The 14,741-nt window shown below is 37.9% G+C and overlaps 1 protein-coding gene across 1 annotated transcript in view; it reads right to left on the bottom strand.

Annotated features, from left to right (window-relative positions):
* Positions 1 to 13,869, bottom strand: part of syt9a (synaptotagmin IXa) — a 58,398-nt gene extending 44,529 nt beyond the window's left edge. The window contains exons 1-2 of the mRNA XM_084409475.1: positions 13,438 to 13,869; positions 1,070 to 1,514 (exon numbers count right to left, since the gene is read on the bottom strand). Coding sequence (XP_084265601.1) covers positions 1,070 to 1,514; positions 13,438 to 13,585 — 593 coding nt within the window. The 5' untranslated portion in view covers positions 13,586 to 13,869. The remainder of the gene's footprint in view (positions 1 to 1,069; positions 1,515 to 13,437) is intronic.
* Positions 13,870 to 14,741: the final 872 nt, after the last annotated feature.

Raw genomic sequence — 14,741 nt, 5'->3', positions numbered from 1 at the left:
CCAAATGCAGTTAAAAATCAACTGTGGCGGGTAACGCTGCCAAATCACTAGCCATTTTGGCCTGTTACTGTTTATTCACTTTGCTGGGGAAGTTCGTGTAAGGCAAATCTGTGCATATTTAGCACAAATACTCAACTCGTGAGTCATCATGATATATTAAATACAACGTATTGCGCAGAATCTGCGCATATCCGGCTTACTTGAACATGCACGTCATTACGCAACAAATAACGGTGCGCTTGTTCATTTGCATTGAAGCAATAGCGAAGATTAAAAAGCATTTGGTCGAAGAACAGAACAGAATAGCGAAGAACAGAAAAGACATTGTTATTTTCCACAAAAAAAAGTATGTTCTTTGTTCTGTATTGATCTGTCCATCTAAAACACATTTTTGGTGATGAGGATGTAAGAGGAAGGGAGGAGATGGCTGGATGACAGGATTTAGTTTGAATAAGAAATGAATGTATGAAATCCAAATATTATATATAAAAGCTGTGACGTAGTTAATTTGGTTTATTTCTTTTGGGCTTTTTTGGCTTGTAGAAGTTCTGAATGGCCGGTATCTTAAAAATGTAGTAGCCAAATTAGCCGGTGAGTGAAAAAGTTAATTTCAAACCCTGATCATGACACTGTGCAAGTGAGCAATATTTTTTATTTAAACTAAGAAGATAGTTATATTCAAGCATTTAGATGCTTAGTTTTTTTTGTTTTTTTTTTGATTGATTATTTCAAATCTACACCAACCTTCTACAATTCATTCAGTTACAAAATCTCAACAAAAACAGTAGGATTGATTCAAGAGACTTGATACTTCCTTATTCAGGAATGCTCTTGTCATTTTATGCTGTCATTTTAAAATGTGCAAGAAAACACTGCAAGCTGATGGGCCTGCCTTAAAATTGTCCAATTTTAAAGTGAAAACTGCATCTTTATGAGGTCAGTGTCCTCGATTGTAGAGAAACTTAGTGATAAACACTGATTAGAGACCAAATTGACCTCTCAGCCAGTTCTATTGTTGAGAGACTGATGTTTTTACCAGAATCCATTAAATTATAGAAGGTTGAATTACCTGACACAGGTCGAGGAGGGATCCGTGATTTGCCTCTGCATGCGTGTGTTGCCATGGACACCATTTTCTTGAGTCTTAGATTCCACCTCCAGCGGAATATCAGGTGAAGTGTGGCTTATTTTGAGGGCTGCCTCAGGCACTGGCACTGCAGGAGGAGATCCTGGAACCGCCGGAGAGACTGGAGTGGGCGGCACTGTTGTCTCTTTTACCACTGAACATCGGGCATTATTCCGGCGATCGAGGTTGCCGTCCACCTCTGGACGCTGGGGTTGAAGGGGTGGAGGAGGAGGATAAGGAGGGTCTGTATGTCCCTCCTTGGTGCTTGGAGAGAGGCCTCGCTCGCGCCATGGAATCCAGCACAATTTCCATGAAACAAAGAGAGAGACGCCAAACAGGGCCAAGCCACAAGCGGTCACCACCAATGACAGCAGGCTAATGGATATGTCTACGAAGAAAGAATTGAGTGCATACAAAAAGAGGGTGAGACAGAAATATAGGCCACATACATCTGTTAATTTTACACAAATGATTTCTGGAACATGATGTATGGGATGCTTAGACTTCAGGGCTGGTGGGAGCACAAGTTGTTCAGGTCCAAATAAGACTGCTTTAATAACTAGCATTTCAGTTTTGTTACATGCAGTTCAGATTTAATACAAATTTGTTTGTCACTACCAACATTTTTCAATAATTAATTTGGTTGTAGAATGCAGTTGTCACTGTTATAAGAAAGTCTATGTGTACACAAAGGAATGGACATAATTTTCTGCATTGTCTAAGTGGCAAGTGAAATTCCATAAAAAGTGCAACAATGCCATTTAATAGAAATCTAATTATATAATACATATCACGCTTGGTGCAGTTCAATATTCAATAAATGAAACTGTAAATATTATCACAAAGCATTTTCACACTACTGGTTTTGCATTTTTTTTTCAATCTATATGAATCTCTGTGAATTCTTTGAACGACTCATAGAGTCAACAGGCTTCAATGGGAGTCTATAGCAGATACCAGTAACACTGATTTCAATAGATCAGAGATTATGGTTCATTGGAAATGTGCTTTAAACACATAGGTAGGGCTTAGGAGAAACATTGAATTCTTAAAAACAATCTTAGGATCATATATTTTGCAAATGCTGACAGAAATTGCTAATATTAAATGAAGTATATCATCAAAAAAACAGCAAATTGGCTCCATTCGTTCACAGCCATTCAGTCTGAAGATGTTTGAGCAGCAGCTCAAAATTCACAGAATAATTTAATGGACTTCAAGTTAAAGGCTACATGTCTCCAGTCATTTACTACCTTTTCCTCAAACCTCTCATATAGACACTACAGTATAATATTCTTTAAAACGCCTGCTTTAAAGCACCTGCTTTACTTTGATATGTAATGCCTTTCAGTATGTAGGTTCCTTGTTCCGATTAAAAAAAAAAAAAAAAAAAGAAGCTCCCTAGCTTCCTACATCAAACTAACCATATTCAGCACACTGTATTCCCGAGACACCTAACTGAATGCCTATTCTAAGCCACTGCCATTTAAAACATTGGATATTGTCACTGTGATGATTAGCCTTAACCACCAGTGACTCTAATGAAATCCATGCACTTTAATTAAAATTAGGAACTTCAGTTAATTAGCAGTGAGCAGTAAAAAAGGGAACCATCACACAGTTCATTCAAAGCATATGACATGTTTAATTAGGATGGACAAAACTGGTTTAATGACCTCCACAATGGTGCAGCCAAGGGTTGGACAGTTTGGACAGGATTACCAATTGGACAGTCAAGCCCCCTTAATAATTGTCTTGAGGAAGTTCAGGGGTGTATAAATCCCCAAATATTTTTCTCTAGGCCACAACACCCTGACACAATCTGAAAAAAAGATTTTATAATTGTATTGAAAGTAGACAAAAGAGTAATTACACAGCAAAAAATAAATACATATATTTGTAATTGTCATAAGTCAAAATGCACATTAGAGTATAGGGAAGGGGGGAAAGCACCCAGACATGGGAACAAGGACATGTAAAGCAGACTGCTTTTGGTCATTATCCAGAAATATTTGACCGATTAATGTCATGACTGACCAATCATAATTACGTATTCCAGAGATATGATTATGTATTTTTTCCAGCTGCAGGCCTCACAGTGCTGCTAGACATTCTCCCAGCTTTCACCCCATTAGCTACGGCCAGGGCCGTCGCTAGTGGGGTGAAAGGTGGTGACAATTATAGGGGCCCCCGCTGCCCAGAGGGCCCCACAAAATCCAGCAGTTATACTATATAGGCCCCTGTTGTATGAACAATTCTAATATTTATATTAGTTGTATGCCTGAGATTTAAATGAAAACCACAAAAACATACAATTTGGTTAAATATTTGTTCCAAATATCTGCTTATCTTACCTCCTTAAAAATGGTTTAGTCCGATCTAAAGTATTTATTAGTTGTTCAGTCAGTGACAAACATCAGATGGACCCAATAAAATTGTAAGTCCCACCCCAGCTCGTGAACAGAACCAATCAGAGTTGAGGCGGCAGTGCCTGAAGTTAACGATGAACTTGGTGGAAGAGCAGGAGACTGACTGAAAATTTCCGGGAAAAGAAAACATAAATCAGGCAACCAGAAACGCCATGAAAAGAAGGAGAGGGAGGCCAGGAGAGTTGTTGTATCTCAGTCGATCAAGACGTTAAAGACAGGTTGTATTGTTATTTCGCTGGGAATAAGAAAACTACCGTCTACAGCCTGCCGGGTAGGCTACTATCACTTTTGATTATCGGCGCGCAACACAATCGACCAAATGATTACGTGGTCAAAATTCCTACACTACTTTTTTATTTATGAATTATAACAGACTGATTGAAAAAAAAAAACATTATTTTGCTGTTACTTAAAAAAAAAAATTGGTATTATTATTATTTATGTTACGAAACTGCTCCGAGACACGAGGGTTAAGATCCAAACACAGCTTTATTGTGGGTAATCCAGAGGCGTAATCCAGTGTACAGGCAAAAGGTCAAAACACAGGTAGGCAGTCCAAACAAACCAACAAATAAACAAACAAACAAAACAGGCAGGGACCAGAGGCAAAAGAGTAATCCAGGGAACAGGGCAAGAAATCCAAATAAACCAAAAGACAAGAAACCAGGGAAAACGCTCAGAATTGCAGTGTAACACTTAAACAAGACTTTGCGGTGAGTGAATGAATCAACATGGTATAAATAGACTGAGACTAACAGGATGATGAGACACAGGTGAATGCAATCAGTGAATGAGGTACAGGTGAATGTGATCAGTGATAAGTGATGATGAGTCCGGGCAGTGAGTTATGGGAAATGTAGTTTGTGAGTGATAATAGTCTTATGTGGAGTGCCCTCTGGTGGCTCTCAAGGGCACTCCAGCTGGTGACCGTTACAATTTAACAATTTCTTGCTTTTTGTTAGTTTTTATTAGTTGTAATTTTTATATAAACATTTAACTTTTAAAATAAAGGTTTTACAACAACATCACCATCTTCTGTTATATGTGGGCCTCCATGCTCATCTATTTACAGTATATGATATTGGTGGAGGGTGGCGGAGGCCCACATCAATATTTTTCAGGGGGCCCCGAATCCTCTAGCTTCGGCCCTGACAGAACCCTTTAACAAATGCTCCAAGTCCCACAATCACAAAGGAAAAAGCAAAAAATATTTTTTGAGGTGTGATACATACAGGTGTGTGTATATGTATATGTATGTATATGTATGTATATATATATATATGTATATATACAGTGAGGAAAATAAGTATTTGAACACCCTGCTATTTTGCAAGTTCTCCCACTTAGAAATCATGGAGGGGTCTGAAATTGTCATCGTAGGTGCATGTCCACTGTGAGAGACATAATCTAAAAACAAAAATCCAGAAATCACAATGTATGATTTTTTAACTATTTATTTGTATGATACAGCTCCAAATAAGTATTTGAACACCTGAGAAAATCAATGTTAATATTTGGTACAGTAGCCTTTGTTTTTCACCAGGTTTGCACACACTGCAGGAGGGATTTTGGCCCACTCCTCCACACAGATCTTCTCTAGATCAGTCAGGTTTCTTGGCTGTCGCTGAGAAACACGGAGTTTGAGCTCCCTCCAAAGATTCTCTATTGGGTTTAGGTCTGGAGACTGGCTAGGCCACGCCAGAACCTTGATATGCTTCTTACAGAGCCACTCCTTGGTTATCCTGGCTGTGTGCTTCAGGTCATTGTCATGTTGGAAGACCCAGCCTCGACCCATCTTCAATGCTCTAACTGAGGGAGGTTGTTCCCCAAAATCTCACAATACATGGCCCCGGTCATCCTCTCCTTAATACAGTGCAGTCTTCCTGTCCCATGTGCAGAAGAACACCCCCAAAGCATGATGCTACCACCCCCATGCTTCACAGTAGGGATGGTGTTCTTGGGATGGTACTCATCATTCTTCTTCCTCCAAACACGTTTAGTGGAATTATGACCAAAAAGTTCTATTTGGTCTCATCTGACCACATGACTTTCTCCCATGACTCCTCTGGATCATCCAAATGGTCATTGGCAAACTTAAGACGGGCCTTGACATGTGCTGGTTTAAGCAGGGGAACCTTCCGTGCCATGCATGATTTCAAACCATGACGTCTTAGTGTATTACCAACAGTAACCTTGGAAACGGTGGTCCCAGCTCTTTTCAGGTCATTGACCAGCTCCTCCCGTGTAGTTCTGGGCTGATTTCTCACCTTTCTTAGGATCATTGAGACCCCACGAGGTGAGATCTTGCATGGAGCCCCAGTCCGAGGGAGATTGACAGTCATGTTTAGCTTCTTCCATTTTCTAATGATTGCTCCAACAGTGGACCTTTTTTCACCAAGCTGCTTGGCAATTTCCCCATAGCCCTTTCCAGCCTTGTGGAGGTGTACAATTTTGTCTCTAGTGTCTTTGGACAGCTCTTTGGTCTTGGCCATGTTAGTAGTTGGATTCTTACTGATTGTATGGGGTGGACAGGTGTCTTTATGCAGCTAACGACCTCAAATAGGTGCATCTAATTTAGGATAATAAATGGATTGGAGGTGGACATTTTAAAGGCAGACTAACAGGTCTTTGAGGGTCAGAATTCTAGCTGATAGACAGGTGGTCAAATACTTATGTGCAGCTGTATCATACAAATAAATAGTTAAAAAATCATATATTGTGATTTCTGGATTTTTTTTATTTTTTATTATGTCTCTCACAGTGGACATGCACCTACGATGACAATTTCAGACTCCTCCATGATTTCCAAGTGGGAGAACTTGCAAAATAGCAGGGTGTTCAAATACTTATTTTCCTCACTGTATATATATCACACACACACTCACACAGTGCTGTGCAAACGTCTTAGGCACTTTCAAAATGCACACATAAAATGGTTTTAAGCCAATTGTTTATATATTTTGCTGTAGTGTGTCAGTAGGAAATTTCAGTTTACAAACATTGCTTTTGCCAGCCTTTAATTGTAATAATCCAGTGAGATTTTTGTATGCACAAGGAGTCTGACAACAGCCAGTATGCTCCACATGGATATCTCACCTCACCATCGAGTCTGTCTGTGATTACATTAAGATTTATATTAACATATTGTTTATAATGGATTGATTGAGGAATACTAATAAACCCACTGCTGCTGTGAGTCTCCTTCTCTGAAATGATCCTCTGGCTGGAAAACGGATACTCCACATAATGTATTTTTACTGGTGGCATACAATAATAGTCTTTAATGGGTCTCTTGCTACTTGTTCCACATTTATTAGTGGTTTGACCGTCAGGTACACGAGGAACCTGGGAAATCTGATCATGGGTTCCAAATGTTGAAGAAAATGGGGCATATACCATGCTGTCTGTCTAATTCCCATTAAAAAGCTGGCTGGTTGTTTCCTACCATAAATATCTTCGAATACTGAGTATTTAAGACAATCATACTTAAAACCCTTGGTATTCTGAGACAGCCAATATCAGCGATGAACAGTTGATCAAAATACCTGGGTGTAACTTTCTTAAAACTGTTTTGGAATGATTGTGGAGAAAAGGACATTATCTAATGAAATTACAAATCATGAACAAAAACAGTGTTATTAAAATGCTTTTATGACATTGTACCGTGGATTTATATAGAAAATAAAATGTTCTTTTAAATAGCAAGCTATATTTGCTACAGTTCAAAATGCACAACCAGGGCAGTCTTAATATTTCGAAGAAACAGATTATCCAGTTAAAAAGCAATGTTGAACATGTGGAAAGAAGAAAACATTAATTACCAGTACTTTATTTTTTAGTGTCATAGTATGATATTGTCACGTTATGTTCCTTTTTAGTTCTGACTCTAATTTGTTTTCAGTCATCACATGTGTTTCTTTTTCTTTTGTTTTCCCGCCACTATATAATTCACCGTGGACACTAATCATCACAGCTGTTTGTCTTTTAGTTAATCGTCTCTGTGTATTTAAGTCCCTGCTTCTGTTATGGTCTTTGTCGATTGTTGTCTGTGCATTGGCACACTGTCACGCATGTTTGTCTGTTATTCTTTCTTTATCATCGTCTTTGTCTTCCTTGGATCAGCGCATTACAGATATATTTTATGTGTATTTTAAGGTTAAATGTGTCAAACGTTGTGCCCAAAATCTAATCTTAAATAAAATAGAGGTTTAATAAATTATCAAGAAAACATGTATTATCAGTTACGCGTGTCAGCAATCCAGTAGCACTGGGCATGTCTTGTCATCTGTGCTATTTAAAGGTGCTGTATGTAGTTTTCAGCGACCTCTAGCGGTGATGTTTCAGATTGCAACACACGTGCTCTTGCGCGTGCTCGAATTTATGAGCGAGCACTGTGGGTACCTTCAGACTGAGACGCAACACACTGGGGAAAGCATCACACAACATGCTGGAAACTAAGGTAAACTCCCACTGCAACGTTACAATAATAGGCTACTTTTATCAGCTTGACGTTGAACTAATGCTCCATGCTCGTACCATGATAAGTATGGAACCCTATCAACCGTGCCGAATTTTGCCACTGCAAGCACCACTTCACATTTTCTTCAGGAAATGTACATTCTAGGTTTGTAGATAAGGTTTCTCCATGATTCAAATGCCCTGCCGATGTTGAAACGTGTTTTTTCACCCGAAGTTCATGCGATTCACGTTTGGCCTTACGAGCTTCAGCAGCTTTTTTTTATCAATATGTGGAGTTTGTGTTGGAGTCTGTGTTGTGAGCAGGTCATTTCTTAGTATTATCAGACATGTCATAAGTTACATAAGTCATAAGTCCATATCATAATTTGCAGTGTCGTCGCTGTTGAGTGCAAAGTCAGTAGGTTAGACGAGGCGAGAGGCTCGGGAGCGCGCGTGCAGGTCACGTCACGTCACTGGATTTCGTGGTAAATCCGACCCGGCACCTTCACATAAAGATACGAATACTTGCTTTCCGAGGTAATAGCAAAACCCGCAAAGTGGATCAATTTAATGTGAGATTACAACCCCTTCACACACAGGCAATAAAAAAAGGATTCATTTTAGTAGAAAAGTTACATACAGCACCTTTAAATCACCAAATTACATATTTATTGAAGGAAAACCGGTTCACAATTTAGAATAATAGAGAGTCATTAATAGATAACTATAATGCCAGACAAATGAGTAGTATTACATTAACCCTTCAGCTATTACTACTAACTATTATGGAAAAAATAATTTATAAAGATTTACCAATTAATTATCAATTACAACATTAACATGTGACTGAAATGTGAGCAATGGCCATGCTCAGAGTAAAAAAGACAATTGATCATGGCCCAGACACGTTAATGTTGTGAATAGTAATTAATTGGTAATTCGTCATAATTGGTCATAGTTATTAATATACTAGTTGTTAATGAATATGATCTCATTCAGAAATTATCTCAAATAGTAATTATTACCTAATACAGAACTGTCTCAGTCCTAAATTTGCTATTACTAACCGATTAGTAGATTTCTATATAATAGTAGTAGGAAGTGTAAATGTAGTACTACTCATTTGCATAGTTACACCTATTAATAATGACTTTTTTTAATAATGAATTAATAATGAATTTTAAAGTGACATACAAATAGTGCTATTTTACTCTTTTTTTTTTCTTATATATATATATATATATATATATATATATATAAGAAAAAAAAAGAGTAAAATAGCACTATTTGTATGTCACTTTAAAATTCATTATTAATTCATTATTAAAAAAAGTCATTATTAATAGGTGTAACTATGCAAATGAGCAGTGTTGGGGAGTAGTTAACTACAAGTAGCGACGCTACTAACTTAACTACATTTTTCAGTAGCTTGGCAGTAGCTCAGTTGCTTTTTAAACAGTGTAGCTTTTCCAGTAGCTAACTACTTTTTGCAGCAAGTAGCGGTGTAGCGCGAGCAAAAGCTACATTGCGTTTTGTTGTCGAGCCTGCGCAAATCAGCGCGATGCAAGGATATTCTTCTTCTTGTTAGATTACAAACAAATTTTTTGCCATTACCGCCACCTGTTGTTTAATCACGCATCTTGCGGCTAACGGTTCACTGACGTACAGAAGTGGGTTGACACACCCATATTATCCATGATGGAGCAAGACGATATTTGAGTGTTGTGTGTAATAAAACAATACTCTTTGAAATCATAATTGTATTGCATTGTTTTAAACACTAAATATTTTACTTAAAACATTCCTCAGACACTTATTCAGTTATTTATAATATACGTTGTTCAAAAAAATCTAAAGTAGTTTCAATGTAGCTAGCTACTTTTTGATAGTAACTTGTAGTGTAGCTAACTACTTTTCCAAAAGGGTAGCTTGACTGTAGTTTAACTACTTTAACTTACGAGTAGCTTGTAGCTTGTCAAACTACAGTTTCAGAGTAGCTTCCCCAACACTGCAAATGAGTAGTACTACATTTACACTTCCTACTACTATTATATAGAAATCTACTAATCGGTTAGTAATAGCAAATTTAGGACTGAGACAGTTCTGTATTAGGTAATAATTACTTTCTTATGAAAATGCTATAGGCATAACTAACATTTGGTATTCTTCAGCTCGGTTTTTGGTTCAGAGAAAGGGCTGCAGCATGAAAGACCACAGGCTGGAGTTCCATCGCTTTATTAACCTCTCATTGGAAATCCCATTTCATCTTCTCAATCCCACTTTGCAGAAAGCTGTGGAATGGGGTCAGATGATCTAGCATAACCGCTTTGGCATGTAACAAGATAAGGAAGGGTGATTGACCACCTAGTACTTTTAAATGTTGATATTGCACTTTTTTAGGGGTTTAGGATCATGTGTAATATTCCTGTTTGTGAAGGTGAATACAAAGAAAACCTACATTTTTCCATAAGTATAATGTTACATGTGTTACATAACTGCAAACAGCATTTTTAAAATGTATAGATATGTTTGCTGCATTATTAGTATTTAAAACCTCACTTCAAAATGTTCTGTGTTTGCAAAAAAAATTAAAATAACACAAATGCTTTCGTACAGGCAGCTGCAGTGCAGTGGGAATCTCAGCTATAGAGCTCTTTGAAGCTCTTTGTGTGTTGGAATGTTTCTATGGGTTACTAGATATGAGCCATTGTGGAGCTTTCACTTTGAAGTGTAACTGACACATTCAGTTGACTGAAATGAGTTAGGCTGCTTTAGAGGACTCTGCTCAACAGGGACAGCTCAAATCAAATAGAGTTTGGCAGCTGCTGTTTCTGCTGCGATATAAAAGAAGAGGAAGGGGGAAAACAAAAAAGCATTAAGGTCCAGGTGTAGTTCTATCTAGTTGCCATACAAATGCCATGGTTCCATAATGCAATTTTAATTGAGCTAAAATAGTTTCAAAATGTATACAGGTTCTTTATTATTATTATTATTATTATTATTATTTTATTACATGGGTTCTCTGAATATTATGATGTAATGATGGCATGAAACATAATTACAAACTATTACCAGTCCTCATTAGTAACAGGTAACTAACTAAGTATTAGTTAGTCACAACCTAACTAATGAGGTCTCATAGAGCGGTAACTAATAATACATGTTTTACATGTAAATGTTTGTAATGCTATTATTTAGGTTGCAATATATATATATATATATATATATCCAGCCTGTGGTCTTTCATGCTGCAGCCCTTTCTCTGAACCAAAAACCGAGCTGAAGAATACCAAATGTTAGTTATGCCTATAGCATTTTCATAAGAAGGGGGGGAAAAGAGCTCTAAACATACTGAATCATTGCAAAATCACAAAAACACTGCACTTGCTATTTAATATGGCCCCTTGTGTAATCAAGTCTCTTCCAAAAAAAAAAAGAAAAATCTATATCCTCCAAATGAAATAACAATGTTAACATGGCATTCAAAGAAAGGCGACCATTCCGGCACAGTGAGATGCTAGATAATTATTGTTTTGCCTCTTTCTTTTCACTCTGGCTTCATGCTGCTGATTATTTAATTACAGCCACTTGGTCTAAATGTCCTGAACTCCCATGGAGAAAAAAACTCTTGCTGCAAGACTGGTCAAATGGATATCCAAGCTATTGGAGATTTTTGGTAAATAACTTAGCCCTCTACCGCACATTTCATAGACTGTAAAACATATGGATGTTGTGTCCGTGACGTCACCCGTAGGTTTCTGAAGAGCATTTCTGAAGGCCAAAGTGGGCGGAACCGGCCATCACCATCTTGGCAGCGCATCACCGTGCGTCACTCCCAGATAACCGAAAATGGGCAAAGAGACGGGATTAGGTGACGTGACGTGACAGCTAACAGACAGCAAACAAACGGCTAGTAGTGACAGCAGCGGCAATCCACCTGACACTCAAGCCCCTAATTATGCAGACACTTTAAGACTTAATATAATTTAAACAGATGAGTTATAAAAAAAATCACCCCTCTCACAGGTGTCATGAAGGGCAAAATTAACTATATAGACCAAAACCACTTTTTGTACCAGTCTGTTAACATTGTTTTCTGCTGTAAAGTTGGGCATACAGTATTAACAAGGGGGGTCAATGGGATTGACTCTCTTTTGGAGCCTGTCTCTAGCGGCCAGTCGATGAATTGCAGTTGATGAAAAGTCACTTCCGTGTTGGATTCAAGAGAGAGACCGGAAGGTTGCCGCTTGGTTCATTTCCTTGCCACTGTCTCTTTAAGAGAACATTCTTTTTTTTCTTTTTTTTTTGGGGGGGGGGGGGGGGACCTTAGTTTAGCCAATACATGTTTAGTCACACCCTGTGCTGTGCATTGTGTCTTAATCTTAGTTCATCTACACAATGAATTATGTGAAGTAACAGATGCCACATTTGAATCAAATGCAACATCATCTTGGACAATGTGGCTTCAGCTATAATGTAGTAAACTATCTAAAGAATAATAATAACAATACAAATAAAATAAAAAGAAACTGATGAAACGTGGTAAATGTGTGTTGAGTCAGGCTATCCCAAGGGACATGGCATTAAGAGAATGGATTTTAATAAGGACTGGATTGGTGTGAAGCTTTGAAGGGTTCATCATGCTATCACCACATTTCCAATAATCTCTCATAGCTACAAGTCAAAGTGTGTATACTCTGCTGAGGTATTACTCAATTTCGGTTTTGGCATGTTTACTCATTTTGAATTATTATTATTACTATTATTATTATTATTATCGGTATTAAGTTATTTAGTTAATGATATCAAATGGACAAACTTGAAGGTTCCTGGATAAAGCTGAGCCAAGTGTTTCGATTAAGGACTCAATTGTGATTGTTCATGGATTAAACCTACAACCTTTTGGCACCTAGTGATTCATCCATGTCATAAGGAACGGGGGGTTTGCTATGAATTCCTATAAAGATCAGGTAAGAATGAAATAAGGTCCTGCTGCACTAACTGCAAATAAATAAATACATAATATATATAAACGATGTATTTATTAGAACATTAATCGTAGGCTATTTTATCCTTATAATTCGTTCCAAATCATGAGAGAAATTCCATTAGCATTTCTTTAGAATTTCTGACAAAAGTATTTGATTCTATACACCAAACTCAACAGACACCGACGCATAACGTCAAGATATAACATGAATGTGGTCGACATTCCTCAAGCGTGATCACGCTGGAGGTTGATTTGTAATAAATTGTTGAGCAACAAGTCAATACTGAATCAAATCAAATCAAAAAAAAAAAAAAAAAAAAAAAAAAAAAAAACCCTGGATATGAAGTTGAGATGGTATTTTAGTGTATTAACCTTGTTCGTAATGCTGAGGGGGAAAAGCGCATGCAACCGTTTTGTACAGAAGTGTCGCCTACCTGAGTCCGAATACCTCGGCCTGGCAAGGTCTCGAAAATAATAAATGAAATCCAAACAGTTTTCGTTCTGAACCTCCCCTTTAGAACAAAGATCCGATAAGAGTTCTAGTGCTTTTTGACAAATCTCGTCCTCTCTGTCGACAGGCATTTCCCACCAGCATCCTTCTGGATTGTGGAGCTTCTAAAGCGCAATCCCCTCACAGAGAAACATCATCTCACGGACGGCATCTCGCTCTCGCGGACAAACCGAGCTCTTTTTAACGTGGAAAGTGTTTATTATTATTATTATTCCCTTTCCCAGAAGACACGGTGAAGTTCTTGCTTGACGTGAAGCCCAGTCGTGACGCAAATGGAGTCTGAAAACAAAAGCCACCGGTTGAATCTTCACACACACACGCGCGAACTGAAGTGTGAAGCTCAATGTCCACGCTCGCCGTGGTGCTGAAGACAGTGCGCATGCTCACAGCCTGATCGAAACGTAATGTGTTTCTTGGTCCTTTAAACAGTCGTTTTACAGCTGAAGCTAAGAATCAGTGTCTACCACAAAGCCAGTAAGTACACTTTTCATACAGCAAAACCTTGGTTTTACAGGAGTAACACTAACTAGAGTAGCTTTGTGATACTTGGTATGCAACTTGTCATGATGCGATTTTAGTTTGGAACATCTTAAAGCCAATGAAAGCATGGCATATGTTATATATTGGTGGTGTTTTGCACAAATAGACCAAGAAACTGACCTGGTTGATTGCCTGATGGGAATTTGTTCAATATATTAGCTATGCCATACAGAGGTGGAACAAAGATCAATTACATGAATAGAGATCGCTAAGACATGTGACCAAATGGGCGGCAACCTCTTCAGAACGCAAAGAATTATGGGTATGTTTGGCCAGGCTGGCATAGCAGGCAAGTGTTCTGGCATGAAAATAATGAAAAATTAGCGTGAAAAACAGAATATAATCCTACAAAATGCAGGCATCTTGAACACTGCGTTCTTCCCTCCATGCAATGAAGTTTGGCGCCTTATGTTTGTGCCGCGGATTCCCAAAATGCTTTGCGTTCACCACTGGGAATATGTCATGATGACGTCACATTACTAGCAATCCTTATTTAAAGGATGAATATTGCAGATAACTGAAACACATAAACAGATAATTAATGGTCAGTTAATCAGTGTTTGTTAGAACCTTATAAAGCAATGTAAGGTAATCTCTAATAAGGCAGAATATGAGCAGCAAAAATGATTAACCAACTTGTTAATCTCGGAAAGCTGTGCTTTACATCTTGTTTACATTTTTAAATAC

Source organism: Rutilus rutilus (assembly GCF_951802725.1).
Source record: "Rutilus rutilus genome assembly, chromosome: 5".
NCBI classification, from domain to species: domain Eukaryota; kingdom Metazoa; phylum Chordata; class Actinopteri; order Cypriniformes; family Leuciscidae; genus Rutilus; species Rutilus rutilus.
Note: the sequence above shows the minus strand (reverse complement) of the source record. Positions and strands in the feature narration are given on the sequence as shown.